The 15,001-nt window shown below is 34.6% G+C and overlaps 1 protein-coding gene across 1 annotated transcript in view; it reads left to right on the plus strand.

Moving 5' to 3' along the window:
* Positions 1 to 15,001, plus strand: part of CWF19L2 (CWF19 like 2, cell cycle control (S. pombe)) — an 82,495-nt gene that overhangs the window by 23,648 nt on the left and 43,846 nt on the right. Inside the window, 5 exon segments of the mRNA XM_014464410.2 lie at positions 1,093 to 1,208; positions 5,936 to 6,016; positions 6,018 to 6,057; positions 6,060 to 6,585; positions 13,575 to 13,671. Coding sequence (XP_014319896.1) covers positions 1,093 to 1,208; positions 5,936 to 6,016; positions 6,018 to 6,057; positions 6,060 to 6,585; positions 13,575 to 13,671 — 860 coding nt within the window.

Below are 15,001 nucleotides of genomic sequence, written 5' to 3' on the forward strand. Positions count from 1 at the left end.
ATTTATAATATATATCCATTTAACTAATGATAAACATATGGGTTATTTTCTAGGCTGAGATTACGGCAGATTCTTAATGATTCTTGTACATGTCTTTTGGGATCTGTGTTGTATGCATTTTATTTGGCTGTAGAATTGGGGCACTGTAAAGTAATCTGCTATTTGGACAAGAAAAATCAGGAACAGAATTTTGACTTAAATAATTGATTAGATTTCTTTTTAAAAATATATATTTTTATTGATTTCAGAGAGGTAGGGAGAGGAGGAGAAGGATAGAAACATCATTGATGAGAGAGAATCATTGATTGGCTGCCTCCTGCATGCCCCACACTGGGGATCTAGCCCACAACCTGAGCATGTGCCCTGACTGGGAATTGAACCATGACCTCCTGGTTCATAGGTTGACGTTCAACCACTGAGCCATGCTGGCTGGGCTAGATTTCTTATTTAAGTGTATCAAAGTGTGATATGTATAGAAGGAAATATAAGTAGCTTAATAAAGTTGATTGAAGACATTCAGATTTTCATAGTGGTAATCGTTAGTAATGTAGAATAGTTTGATTTGATATACATTTAAGCATTATCATCTATAATTTCCATATTTGTTTTTGTGGTATATTAGAGGTACTTTTCCCTCTCTATGTCTGTACCTTTGTTCCTTATTTATTTCTGGGAATTCCATGCCTATTCTTAACTCTGTTTGAAGAAATCCAACTTTTTTTGAGCCTGGTTTGTGAAATTTTTCCTTACCTTCCATTTAAAAATACTCCTTCCCTTTTAAAATTTTTACAATAATTCTGTCTCTTTGTATTTAGCCAATATTATCTTTATTGTTATTACTTATATTCCTTTATTTTCATCTCTTAGATTGCAGTTTTTTGAGGATAGATTTATTTATTTTTCTTTCCTCATAGTCACAAACTCTGTACTTTGCATATATAGGCATGCAAATATATGGTAAATTTTAAATGCATTTATGATTTTTATGTTAAAAAATGTTTAATTTTATTTTAAAGTCATTTTAGAAGTAATAAATATTAATTCTGTTATACCACATGAAAAGTATAACTGACATTTAATATTGAAATTTAGTTTCAGTAATAGAAGATGGTGGATTAAGCTGGCTAAGGAAGTCTTATCAAAGAATGAAGGAACAAGCTGAGAAACAGAATAGAAATTTTGAAGACATTGTAGCTGAAAGATATGGGGTAAGTATTCATATTAAGGAGATATGTGTTATTTTTAGAGTTATGTGGGAAATTAAGTTCTTTAACTTAGTCAGTGTTTTGTGCCATGAAACACTTTTGAATTGACTTGGTATTAAAGTTTAAATTTATGTACTATTGAAGCCATTTTCTGCTTTTCATTATTATATAAACTTATGTACCATTTTTATTGACATAATGAATATAAAACTTAAGTACTTAAAATTTAAGTATGTGCGAGTTTAATGTAAAAATAACATTTTCTCATTATGAAGGAAAATAATACAGGAAAGCCTCCATAGTATACCTTTGGAGATAACCATTGTTGAAATTTTGTTATATTTTAGTTTCCCCCCCTAGAGTTTTTACTATATTTCAGCATTTTGGAATACAACTGTTTTTTACAAGTATATACATATGTATATGTGTATGTATGTGTGTATACAGGGGTGGGCAAACATAGGTTTACAATTGTGAGTACATGAAACAGTTTATTCTTATATTATTTTTAATTATGAATTATTTTTCATATAAACAACTGTCCTTTTTTCTTAATGTCCTTTTTCCTTAATTTCTGAAAAAAAGCAGGTTTAGATAGTTGTAAGAATTCGAAAATATAGGCTAGCAAAAAGAAAAAAGGAGAGAAAAGTTATTCTTTGTTTAAAATACGTAATCTTTATTAATATTTTGACACAAAACCTTTTTGAGATAAAGTAAATTGTTTTATTAAATTAGGCTTATCGTTTTATTAAATAGCTTTATATATCCTGCTATTTTCACTTGCTAATAAGACATAATTGGATATCAGTAAATATATTCATTTTAATGACTTCTTAATTTTTAAATATATTTGAATGGTTTTACCTTATTTAATTGTCAGTGAAGAGACATATATATGTTTTTATTTTTTTCTCCTGTTAAATAGCACTGTGCTGACCATCTTTGTACAATCCATTTTGTATATTTATTTGGATATCTTTTTTTAAATACATTTTATTGTTGGGTTAATTTGCATACTCCTGATTGTCTGGTTAGCGTAGCGAAGGTATGGTCAATTTACATGTTTGTCTATTATTAGGTAAGACTAGAGGCCCGATGCACGAAATTCATGCAAGAGTAGGCCTTCCTTCCCCTGGCTGCCAGCACCGGCTTCCCTCTGGCCCCCGGGACCCAGGCTTCCCTTGCAGCCCTGGCTTCCTCTGGTCTGATTAGCATATTACACTTTTGTTATTCTAGATTGCTCACTGTATTCCCTATGCTGTACTTTACATCTCTGCGACTATTTTTATAACTGCCAATTTGTACTTCTTAATCCCTCCCCCTTTTTCACCCATCTGGCAACCATCAATTTGTTCTCTGTATCGATGAGTCTATTTTTGTTTTGTTTGTTCATTTATTTTGTGTTTAGATACTACACATAAGTTAAATCATCTGGTATTTGTCTTTTTCTTTTTGGCTTAGTTCACTTAGCATGATACCCTCTAGGTCCACCCATGCTGTCAGAGATGGCAAGATTTCATTCTCCTGTTTGATCATGGCATTTCCTTTAATTAGTGAATTTACATCTTTATGTCCTTTAGTTTTCTTTTTATGTTATTTTTATTAAGTTTTGATAGTAGGAATAATTATTATTGGATTGTGACATTTTATATAATTTCTTAATACTTTAGAACAGTTAATCATCAAATGAGACATTTTGACATAGTAGTTAAAAACTTTGGCTTTGGCCCTAACTGGTTTGGCTTAGTGGATAGATCGTCGGCCTGTGGACTCAAGGGTCCCACGTTCGATTCCGGTCAAGGGCATGTACCTTGGTTGCGGGCACATACCCAGTGGGGAGTGTGCAGGAGGCAGCTGATTGATGTTCCTCTCTCATCAATGTTTCTAGCTCTCTATCCCTCTCCCTTCCTCTCTGTGAAAAATCAATAAAATATATTAAAAAACAAAAACAAAAAACTTTGGCTTTGTGGTATATGGCTCTGAATTTCAATATCAGGTTTGTTACTTTATTGCTTTGTGACCTGGGCGTCATTCCTCCCCCCCCCCCCCATTTTAAAAACATGACTATTAGTATCATTTTCATAGAATTGTTGGAAATATTAATAATCATTTTAGTGCTTTACATGTGCTAGGCATTGCTAAAATACTGTGTGTGTAATTCACTTATTTAATACAACAATATAATTATTCTTGTTTTAGGAGGAAACTGAGACAGACACAGGTTAAATAACCAAGATTACATGGTCAATACGTAGATTTGAACTTAGGTATTGACCTTAGAGCCTACTTAAATTATGCAAACAATGTAATATAGTAAGCATTGGATAAATTGTGGTAATTGCTTTTTTGTTGTCTTTATTTATCATATTTTATTGACTCTAAGAAGCCACTAATTGTAGCTGTCAATGAGGAGGTGCTTTCATTATGAAAACATTTCCCCCAGCTTAGTGCCAAAATTTCTATTCTGTTTATGTTGTCATTGAATTTAAGGAATAGGTTAAATCTGTATTTTAAAAATAATAAAAAAAATAAATTTTATGGATTATCTCTGTCTCGTGCAAGGTAATAACTTCAGCATGTTTTGGTTTCCCATCTCACCTCTCAGATGTTATTGAAATAATTTGAAATTTTTATTCCAGTTTGTTATAGATTTAAAAATATGCACCTTATTCTTGACAATTGCATTAGACCTCACAACTACAAGAACAATTACTTTGACTTACTCGTTACATTCGCCATTTGGTTTATAGCATGCCTTCCTTTTTGCAGTGATTCTTACCCTAATTCATTTATGGTTTAGCTTACTGATCCTGAGTAATTTCCCGCCCACCCTCCAGTGATTTGCATTCTGATATTTTTGGCAGTTTTTGGAAATGATTTTTTTTTGGTCAGTACCAGGATAGGATAGTTTGTGAATTGAATTCTGTACATAGAATTATTGCCTTACAATTATTTTTAAAATTGATCTTTATTCCATTATTTATAGCATTTAGTTGTAGATGAGAAGTTAACAATCTTACTTTCTTTCCTTAGTAGGTAATGTGTTACTTGTTTGCCTATTCCCATCTGTTTACATGCCTATGCTTACTCCTTCCTTCCTCTGATCTAGTCTTTTTTAAGAATTCTTTTTTATGTGAATTTTGAGACTAGGGAATTAGGGTTTTTAATGCATGAGTCTTTTTTAAAAAAATTCATTTATTGTTGAAGGTATTACATATGTCCCCTTTCTCCCCCATGACCTCTCCCAGCCCGCCCCTGCCCCCCAATATAGGCCTTCACCCTCCTATTGTCTGTGCCCATTGGTTATGCTTACATGCATGCATACAAGTCCTTTGGTTGATTTCCTACCCGCCCCCACCCCTGCTTTCCCTCTGAGGTTTGATGGAATGCATGAGTCTTTTTATGCTTCACTTTCTTCCCTCTCTATGGATATCGGATGAGCACTTTGGAACTGGAAAATTAGCTAGGGAAATTTTCTTATATTATTACATTTTGTTAGTATTTTTTTCTATCTTTGCTCTTTCTTTCTGCAAGTATTAGTACATGCATGTTAAATTACCTTGAATTAAGTGTCCATGTTTCTTACGTATCTATTTACCATCTTTTCCTAACTGTAGAGAATTCCCAGGCTAGTGTTGAATTCACTAATTTGGATTCCATGCTTTCTATTTCTCCATGCACTGTATCTGCATGTTTATAGACACAGTTTTTATTTTCAAGTCTTTCTTGTTCTTGAACTCTGCTTTTCACATAGAGTTTGTATGTTTTAGCAGTGTAGCAACCTCTTGAATCTCAGTAACAGTTAGGAATTTTTAAAAAATTATTTCTTAACTATTTCCTGTATTATGTATTTTACTGACTCCTTTTCAGTTCCAAGATTTCTTTTTGATTTGGTAATTTTTCATTGATTAATTATATTTTAAAAGTATTTATTTTGGGTAGTGTATTAGTTTGCTTAGGCTGCCATAACAAAGTTCTACAGACTGGATGACTTAAATAACAAGTTTATTTTCTCACAGTCTAGGACAGGGTTGGGGAATGTCCGGTCCTCGGGTCGTATAAGGCCCATGAAATCATTTGGTCTGGCCCTGCCAAGGCATTAGGGGTGAGTTAATTAAATGTTTGACCAAGTATAGCAGGTTAATTTTTAAGCTGATAATTTTGTATGGCCCACAAATGACCTTATAAATATCCAAATGGTCCTTGGCAGAAAAAGTTTCCTTATCCTTGGTTTAGGAGCATGGAAGTCCAAGATGTAGATGTCAGCAGGTTTGGTTTCTTCTGAGGCCTCTCTTCTTGGCATGTAAATGACTGCCTTCCAGCTGTATCTCACATAGTATTTTCTCTTTGTGTGCATCTGGGTATCTCTGTGTGTCCACATTTCTTCTTATAAGGACATCAGTCAGATTGGGTTAGGGCTTAACCTAATGACCTCATTTTTACTTAGTCATCTTTTTAAAGGCTGTTTTCCAGTGCGGTCAGATTCAGAGGTACTCTTGGTTAGAACTTCAACCTGTGACTTTGGTGGGGGGGAGGATACAATTTAGCCCACATCAACTAGGATGATCGTGTGTGTGTGTGTGTGTGTGTGTGTGTGTGTATTTTACCTCTGTTGGATTTTTCTTTCATTGTGCTAAATAACAGCGCATCATGGCCCAGTAGAATATGGGGTACAAATCATTGAACCTTTTAAAATTTTATATATCTTGTTTACTTTTTCTCCTTTTTAGTCAATGGAAATATTTCAGTCGAAATTAGAAGAAGCTGAAAAAACTGCATCCACAAAAGAAGACTGTAGACAAGAACGCTGGGAGGAAGCCAACGTATTCAGATAGAGCACTAAGTAGTCAAGAAGTAGAAAATCAGACTTGACAAAATATAATAAAAGTTTAAGGGATAGGCATAGTTCAACAGATATTACAAAAAATAAAGATAAGTTTTATGGAGATGAAAAAAATAATAGATCTGGGTCTTCAGAAACATATAGAAGAGACTCCAATTCAAGGCAAAGTCAAGAGTTTTCTTCTCTTGGAAATTTGAGACCTAAATTTATAAGGCCCTCAGATGATGAACTGTCATTTCATCACATGGGCAGGAATGTTGAATCTAGTTCACCCTCAGCACTGGCCACTCAGGGTTCTGTGCGTTGTGGTTTTCGAAAACCGACAGAGAACAGCGAAGAAAATTTATCATCACGGAGTCGCTCTGATGAGAGAGAAGGAGAGAGGAAACATTCAAATCGAAATCCATTGGAAACCAGTCACAGTGTTGACTATCGACATATCTCAGAAGATGGAAGAGAGAAATCACACGATGAAAGCTTGAGGGATGACTCTCTGAGAAAAGAACATCTACAGGACACAAAGTCTTCATTTTCAGGGTATTTTGTCATTTGTTTTTAAACCAATAAATTAACATTAAGGTCCAGAGGATTCAACTGACTGAACTGTATTTTTAGAACATCAGTTATTAATTAGGTGTGAGTTGTGATCTCCTGTTTCTTAAATTTGATGGAAAAGATATGTGCATTTAACAATTCAGTAGTTTCGTTTTATGGATTGCATTTCATTTCATAGTTTTATTTAACAAAAAAAGCTGGAAGAATTCAATAGCTATATTTGCTTAAAATTTGTTGCTTTTTTGCAACCTAAAAAACTGAATGAATTAATAATCTTTTTAAATGGATATGCTACAGGAAATACTTTGGTGTATTTTGTTACTGTTTCCATATTACTTTCAAAGGAAATTATTCCATTGTTATGAATAATTATAATTCTAAATATCGCATGCCTACTGGAGGTCTGGGAGACTAAAGGAAAATATATTGCTTTAGCCCAAATAAAAAGTGACAAAGGAATATGAAAGATCCTGCACAGGGAAGCATGACTGTATGGTGGTGGTTTTACAGAGAAAAAATAATCCACTTTGATACTTGAGAGGTTTTAATACGAATGTTAGAGTTTTCAGAGCGAAATATGGGTAAAATAGTGGTTGTATCTGTAATGATTAGGGAAATAGGTAGTATTTACTGGTTTTATTATTCTTGTACATATTATTATGCTTACATATAGGTCTGGGTTAGTAGAATAGGAAACCCAGGTAGAGTGTACTTAGACCTAGGAAAACTTGATTTAGCATAGAGGTAGGCTTGTAGGAGATAACCATAAATAGAAAATGAATATCCAAGGATAGTGACTTAAATATACTCGAATAATCATCAAAATATGTTTAAAAATACCACCCAATGAATGTGACATGAAAGGAAGAGGTTTTAGGCAATAAAAGAATTCAGTGGTGGCAGTAGTGGGTTTAAGCATTGTGTTCAGGGTCATGAGTGGTAAATCATTTTTGTTAATGGCTCCATCTGAAGCTGTGGATTTAAAGCACAGTGTTGCTTTAGTGGGAGTAAGCTGGCAGAATCTGGACTGATGGGAGGCCAGTCAGATGGGCGCTGGTTCAAGTCAGAGCTTTGCTCCCAGGAACGAAAGGAGGAATCTAGTTGTGTTGACTTTATAAACATGGCAGGGATAGAGAATGTCTAAGGTTGTGTGCGTGTATAATTGTCCAGGCTTTACTCCAGGTTCTCAAGGGGGTAGACTACTCCAGTTTCCATTTGCTAAGAGGCACATAAATGCGAAGATACTTATAAGTACAGGTAGTTAACTGTTATAGTATTTACATGCAAGGAGTGATTGACTCTTCTGAGATAAGATTAGGAGGAATGGAGTCCCGGAAAGTTGTGTAGGGAAAGGTAGCGAGCTCTTGAAGGAAAACTCCTTAGGCAGTAAGTGGGAAAGGGCAACCAACATGGAGCTGGGGGTGGGGAAAACATGGACAGAGATGGAGTGGTATAGTTCAGGATTTGCAAATAGTATTTTGGAAGGTGGATGCAGTAGCTACCTGAGGGGAGGGTATATCTCTTCCTAGGTTTTGCATCTTTAAATCCTGTTAGAATGCTTAGCACATATTGGCCTCTCTATTGAATGAGAGGAAATGGTAAGCAGATATTGCAAATATTGCCTTTTTATCCTGTAAATGGCTCCAGAAGCATGTTTATGAATTGGGCAGTATCCTATAGTGATAGGGAAGAAGTATCTCAAGGATTTAAAATAGATCAGATTTGGATTTTAGAAAGATTCCAAGGTGGTGTGAAGGTTAGTTTGGGAAATGGAACAGATTTAAGGCTGATATACTGGTGAGGAGGCTATGGCTGAGAGACAAGCAGTCATGAGCCAGAGGAGTGAATGTGGAGGAGAGGAGGAGTTTGACTCAGTGATGAAGCTTTTCATTCTGTGGCCTCTTGAAAGGACTTGGTTACTTATCTGTGCACCAGCTCTAGACAGTCTTTGTTAAACTGTTCTTGAAGAGACTTCACATTGGATTTGAAGCATGATGCACAAAGAACTGATGGGAGGATTCCTCTTTGACTCAGTGTTTGGCTTTCATTGGCAAAGGGACTAACCATTCTTGAGCACCAGTTTAAGTGCTGTGTTTGGACTGTTTGTTTCTTTTATTCATTCAAATTTGAAAGAAGTATCTGGTCTGAAGGGGAGGTTATTTTTGTATCTGAGATGTCCCTTGGAACTTAAATTAGATAAATTTACAATTTTTTTCTGCTATTATATTTCTGTAATTATATTACTGCAATTGCAGTAATTTATACATTATTGCATTTAATTCAATAACGTGAAGGTAAATATTAATCATTTTCTCAATCGATAGCCTCTGAGAGGTTAAGACACATGCTTAATCATAAAGCGAGTAAATGGCAGAATCCATGTGAATCTGACTGCAGAACTTCTTTTCTCATAATACTAAGAGGGATTTCTCATTTCTTGAAGGGGTGATGGTGCAAGATAACAATTAGTGCTGTAAAGAAAAAGCTTTTAGTGCTTCATGAAAAGCTTGCATTAGGAACTCTTAGAATTTAGTAATCTGTTTTTAGATATTTAGACTTTTATTTTGACCCATATCTATTAGTAGGCATGAATCTGTTCACATTTGATACAGTTTATTAACATCCTAAAATCTTTGTCTTCAAAAGGAGATGGACAGATGGATGCCTTTTGGCCTTCATTCTTCTGATCCTATCAAACTTACACTTGCTTGGAGGATGGCTTATTTTCGAAATAACTGAACTCATTAAGAAATCCTATATGTACTGTGTCTAGATTACGTGAGCATATACTGGATTAACAGAAAGGGTTAGAGAAATATTGGGGAAACCACCCCCTTACTCATTTTATTTTTCCTTTGTTTTTTAATTTTTTCAGTTGGATGGTGTTGAGATGAAAATTAGTGAACTAGAACATAACTTTGTAGGAAGAAAACAAAACAAAATACCTGGTCAGGTACTTAAACACTTTGCAGTGAATAAAGGCAGGAAAAAGAAGGAAAAACATCCAGGAAGTTTTTCACTTACGAAGCTAGGCAGTTACAGCAGATGCTAGAGCAAGCTGACTTCATGGGGGAATAATTGCACTGATACTCTTTAGAAAGGGAATGACTGTTATTTAATTTGTTTTATAATACATGCAAACATTTCAAATTTCATAAAGGACAACAATAAATTTTCAAAGCAGAGAATTTTGGAAAATTAATTGAATGGGAAAGAATGCAAATTGAGAAAAGTGTTTATAAGTAAGTCAAAATTTTTATTGAAATATGATTGGATTGCTTGAAATGCAAATAAATTAAATTCACAATACAATAGAAATGACTTGTACCTCAGAATTTAATTTAAAAAAGTGATTGAAAACTTTTTTCCATACAAAAGGTACAACTAATAATACAAACAGTACCTCAGTCAACAGAAGCATATAAAAAGTGATAAAGTTCTTCTGCTTACACAATGTAGTGCCCCTGCTGTGTGTCTTAATTGCTTTTTGAAATGTAGACTGAACTTGAGGGGAACAAAAATATGTTATTTTCTAATGGTGCTTTGCGTGAAGTATTTTAGATTTCTTAGTCTAAGCACCAGAGTATTGCCTTTCCTTTCACCATTATGAGTAGAAATGGCTCATACAGGATTTCTGCAGAGATTAATGCCTTTAAAAAAACACACAACCTCAAGTGTTGTCTATTAAAATACTTTATTTTTTATCCCAAGGGAATAATTTTTATATATGGTTGTTAGGTCAAGTTTTAACTTGGAGGTCTTTTCTATTACTTGTTCAGAGTGTATGTTGGAATTTCAGGTTAATTTCATACAGTATGATGAAATCTAGTAATTTGGGGAAACTAGTAATCCATAGATATGCTCTTTATATTTGAGATTTATGACAGTTATTTTTCTGCTTTTTAAATTTATTATCACAGACCTTTGAGGGTTTTAAAAATAATTTTACTGAGGTATAATTGACATATATACTATAAAGTGTACAATTTGGTAAGTTTTGAAATAGTATATTCTAGTGAAATCATCATTCTAAAAGGTTTCTTGGTACCTTTTCATAATTCCTCCCACCCCATACCTCCCAACCCCCTTAGCCAACCATTCATCTTCTTTATTTTTTTAAAGACTTGTTTGCATTTTCTGAAGTCTTATATACATGGTATCATTTGTCATGCACTCTTAGTTTTGTCTGTCTTTAAAAACAATATTTTTATTTATTTCAGAGAGGAAAAGAGAGGGAGAGAGAGAGATAGAAACATCAACAATGAGAGGATCATTGATCCGCTGCCTCCCATGCACCTTAGCTTTGAATAGAATATACCTTTAACTTACCTACCCTCTAGTGATGTTAGACCACTCTTGTATGGTATAGGAACTTTACAATAGTTTGTTTAAATTTCTCTTCTCCTGTCCTTTCTGTTACTGTTGTCATACATTTTATTTCATAACCCCCTCATATATAATTACTTTTGTTTAAATAGTTACCTTAAGGAGATTTAAGTAAGAAGAAGAAAAGTATTAAATATCTACTCTTTTTTTTTTTTAATATATTTTATTGATTTTTCACAGAGAGGAAGGGAGAGAGATAGAGAGTTAGAAACATCGATGAGAGAGAAACATCGACCAGCTGCCTCCTGCACATCTCCCACTGGGGATGTGCCCGCAACCCAGGCACATGCCCTTGACCGGAATCGAACCCGGGACCTCTCAGTCCGCAGGCTGACGCTCTAGCCACTGAGCCAAACCGGTTTCGGCAAAATATCTACTCTTATAGTCATGATTTCTGTCGCTCTTCCTTTGGGTTGATCCATATTTTAGTCTGGTATAATTTTTCTTCTGCCTGAGGCTTCTCTTTAACATTCTTTCAGCTTGTTATTTCTGAAAAAGTCTTTATTTCACTTTTGTTTTTGAAAGATATTTTCACTTGACATAGAATTCTAGGTTGGCAGTTTAAAGTACTTTAAAGACGTTGTTGCTGTCTTGCTTACATTGTTCCTGATGAGAAATCTGTTGTAATACGTACCTTTTTTAAAAATATATTTTTATTGATTTTTTTTAGAGAGGAAGGGAGAGGGATAGAGAGTTTGAAACATCGATGAGAGAGAAACATCGATCAGCTGCCTCCTTCACACCCCCTACTGGGGATGTGCCCGCAACCAAGGTACATGCCCTTGACCGGAATCGAACCTGGGACCCTTCAGTCCACAGGCCGACGCTCTATCCACTGAGCTAAACCGGTCAGGGCAGGTGGGCAGGTTTACTGATTTTTTCTTTTTTAGTCTAATGTTCCGTTAATCTTATCCAGTGTATTTTTTAAAAATCTCAGACATTGTAATATTTATTCATAGAAATTCAGTTTAATCTATTTTACATCTTAGTTGTTTCTAACATTTTGAACATATGGAATAGTTATAATAACTTTAGTGCCCTTGTTTGCTGTTTCTTACATCTGTGTCAGTTCTTGGTTGATTTTGATTGATAGCTTTTTCTACTAATGATGAGTCTAATTTTCTGTCTTTGTATACTTGGTAATTTTGATTGGATACTGGATATTATGAATTTTATTTTGTTGAGTGCTGATTATATTTGCATTTCTATAAATATTGTTGAGCTTTGTTTGGTGACATGGTGAAGTTAATTGGAAACAGTTTGATCCTTTGATTCTTGCTTTAACATTTGTGAGGTGAGCCCAGTGCAGCATATTCTAGGGCTTTTTTCCACTAATGAAGCAAAACCCTTCTCTTAATACTCTATCTTGTGCTTTCTGAATTGTGAGTTTTTCTTAGTCTGGCTAGAGCACTGGTTGGCAAACTCATTAGTCATCAGAGCCAAATATCAACAGTACAACGATTGAAATTTCTTTTGAGAGCCAAATTTTTTAAACTATATAGGTAGGTACATTGTTATTAACTTAATTAGGGTACTCCTAAGGCTTAGGAAGAGCCACACTCAAGGGGCCAAAGAACCGCATGTGGCTCGCGAGCCGCAGTTTGCCAACCATGGGGCTAGTGACCAGGCATTGTTCCTCTAACCCTTCTGGATGTTTCTTTTCTTGGCTGTGGGTAGTTTCTTGCTGAATACTTCAGGGGAACTCCCTGCAGCTCTCTCTTCTTTAGCTGTGTGGGAGTTCTTGGACTCGTAGCTATGTCTTCTTTACTGAGGAGTTAGACTCTTCCTGGGCTGCCCCTTCCTGCATTGTAGTTCAAATCTTTCTTAAGGTAGTAAGCCCGGGCAACTGTATGTGTCAGGAATCTGACATTGGCTTGAAATTTCTCTTTCTTCTGTGAAGCTTCCTTAGTATAATTTCATACATAATATTATTTGTAAATTAGTTTAAGTTGTGTGACTAATTCTGGGTTGACTTTGCAAAAGAGCACATTATCATTGTTTTTATTTTTTCAATGCAGTTAAATATGTCATTTCCTTGGGTTATAAATAATACCACATTGAGTATAAAGTTTCTTCAGATGAAATTATGGCCTGATTCTAGTGTTTTTATTAATTTTTATTTGTTTCCTTATTTTAGAATGAGTATGGGAATAATAATGAAGAATAGTTGACTTCTATATTATTTTACCTCATTGTTAATGGGACTTTGTTATTTTTATAACTGCCATAGGCTATCATGGCAATGTAACACAGAACCTTAAGCCAGCGGTCGCCAACTTTCGGGCCTCACTGACCACCAGTAGTCCACAGACCACCGGTTGGCGACCACTGCTCCAAAGGTTTCCTTAAACCAGTGGTCACCAACCTTTCAGACCTCACGGACTACCAGTGGCCCGCAGACCACCTGTTGGCGACCACTGCCTTCAACTACTAATTTATGGTGTGACATTGATATATATATCTGTACATCATGATCTATTTGTTGAAACTTTGGTGAGGTCAATTAAAGTAACATTTGAGTCTTGATGCTGTTATTTGCAGTGTACCTATATGTCACATGCTCTTAATCTGCCCTGTTCAAACAGAAGTCGCCCCGAGGATGAGTCCATCCACATCCTGAGTGTTGATGAGAAGAACAAGTTGGGAGCCAAGATTATCAAGGCAGAGATGATGGGAAATATGGTAAGACTTATATGTTCTTTTGGAGAACAGTAATTAAATATTTAACTCCTGATGAGTAATTTTCATATGTTGTTCTTTTGGAGAATAGTAATTAAATATTTAACTTCTGATGAGTAAGTTTGGAATTTTCCTTAGCAATGTGGACATAGCACATTTTGAGGATAACTGCTGCTTATTGATTCTTTAAAGAAATTGAACACTTCTAAAAACAGTACTGTTTGTCTACTTCTCAATAAATTACCTACTTTTCTCTGTCAGATTTCTGAAATTTAAGATCTTAGGGAACTAATGCTTTTTAATTTCTTTTCTACTTTGCTATGTACTTTATCCTTGCATTTCTAACTTACTGAGCTCAGATATCAGGGAGATAAAGATATCACTGACTGTTCCCTCTTTTTTAGTCATGCATTGTTAAGGACATGTATTACTTTCTTATAGTTTTTTACATAGGAACCTAAAATATGAACACTTCAAGAGGATGGTTAATTAATTTATTCAAATTTTAAGGCAATGTGTTTGTGCCTAATAGTGTTTTAGTTACTCTGTATAGGTTAGCTTATTTAACTCCTATAATAATGTTGTGATTTAAGACTCATTTACCTCAAAATGGAGTAGAAATAGGGATGATTTGATAAGAGCTGCATCTATCTATCTATCTATCTATCTATCTATCTATCTACCTACCTACCTATCTATTATATTGCCACATTGCTGTTATACTAATACATGTTATATTGCACATGGCAGATTAGCAAAGTCGGGTAGCCTTTTATGTCTTGACAGAATAGATTCATGGTCATATGTATGTACTCATCTCAAACACAAATATAAATGTCTCTGTGTTTATGTATTTCCTTCATATTCTTGTCTTCCCTAAAATATGTCCTCGGTATACTCTCAGTTCAGCACTCTATAGTAGAACTAAAGGTGGCCAAACAAGACACATATTTTTATTCAGTTGTGTGTCTGATAAAAGGCATATCTTATGTATGCTGCTCTCCCACTTTGAATCTGGTCTTTGGTAACACTGAACTTCAACTCAGAACTTTACCAGAAATTGGAAAGAGACAAACCAACAATAACAATAGCAAAAAAATAAAGTTTGAGTTCTGAAAGCACAAAGAATCAGTTAAAATAATGAAGGAGAGGTCACCAAGTTAGGAGGTTAACATGTTAAAGGAATTATTCCTGTGTTTATGGAACCACTGCAACAGAGTGCTATTTTTTGCTTGTCATATAAATTTGTTTATTTCTTTGTGATTTATTGTTTTGTCAGCTATCTACATATATAAAAGCCTAAGCGACTGTTATGACCGAATGACCAGAATGA

Source organism: Myotis lucifugus, unplaced genomic scaffold (assembly GCF_000147115.1).
Source record: "Myotis lucifugus unplaced genomic scaffold, Myoluc2.0 scaffold_248, whole genome shotgun sequence".
Lineage (NCBI taxonomy): Eukaryota > Metazoa > Chordata > Mammalia > Chiroptera > Vespertilionidae > Myotis > Myotis lucifugus.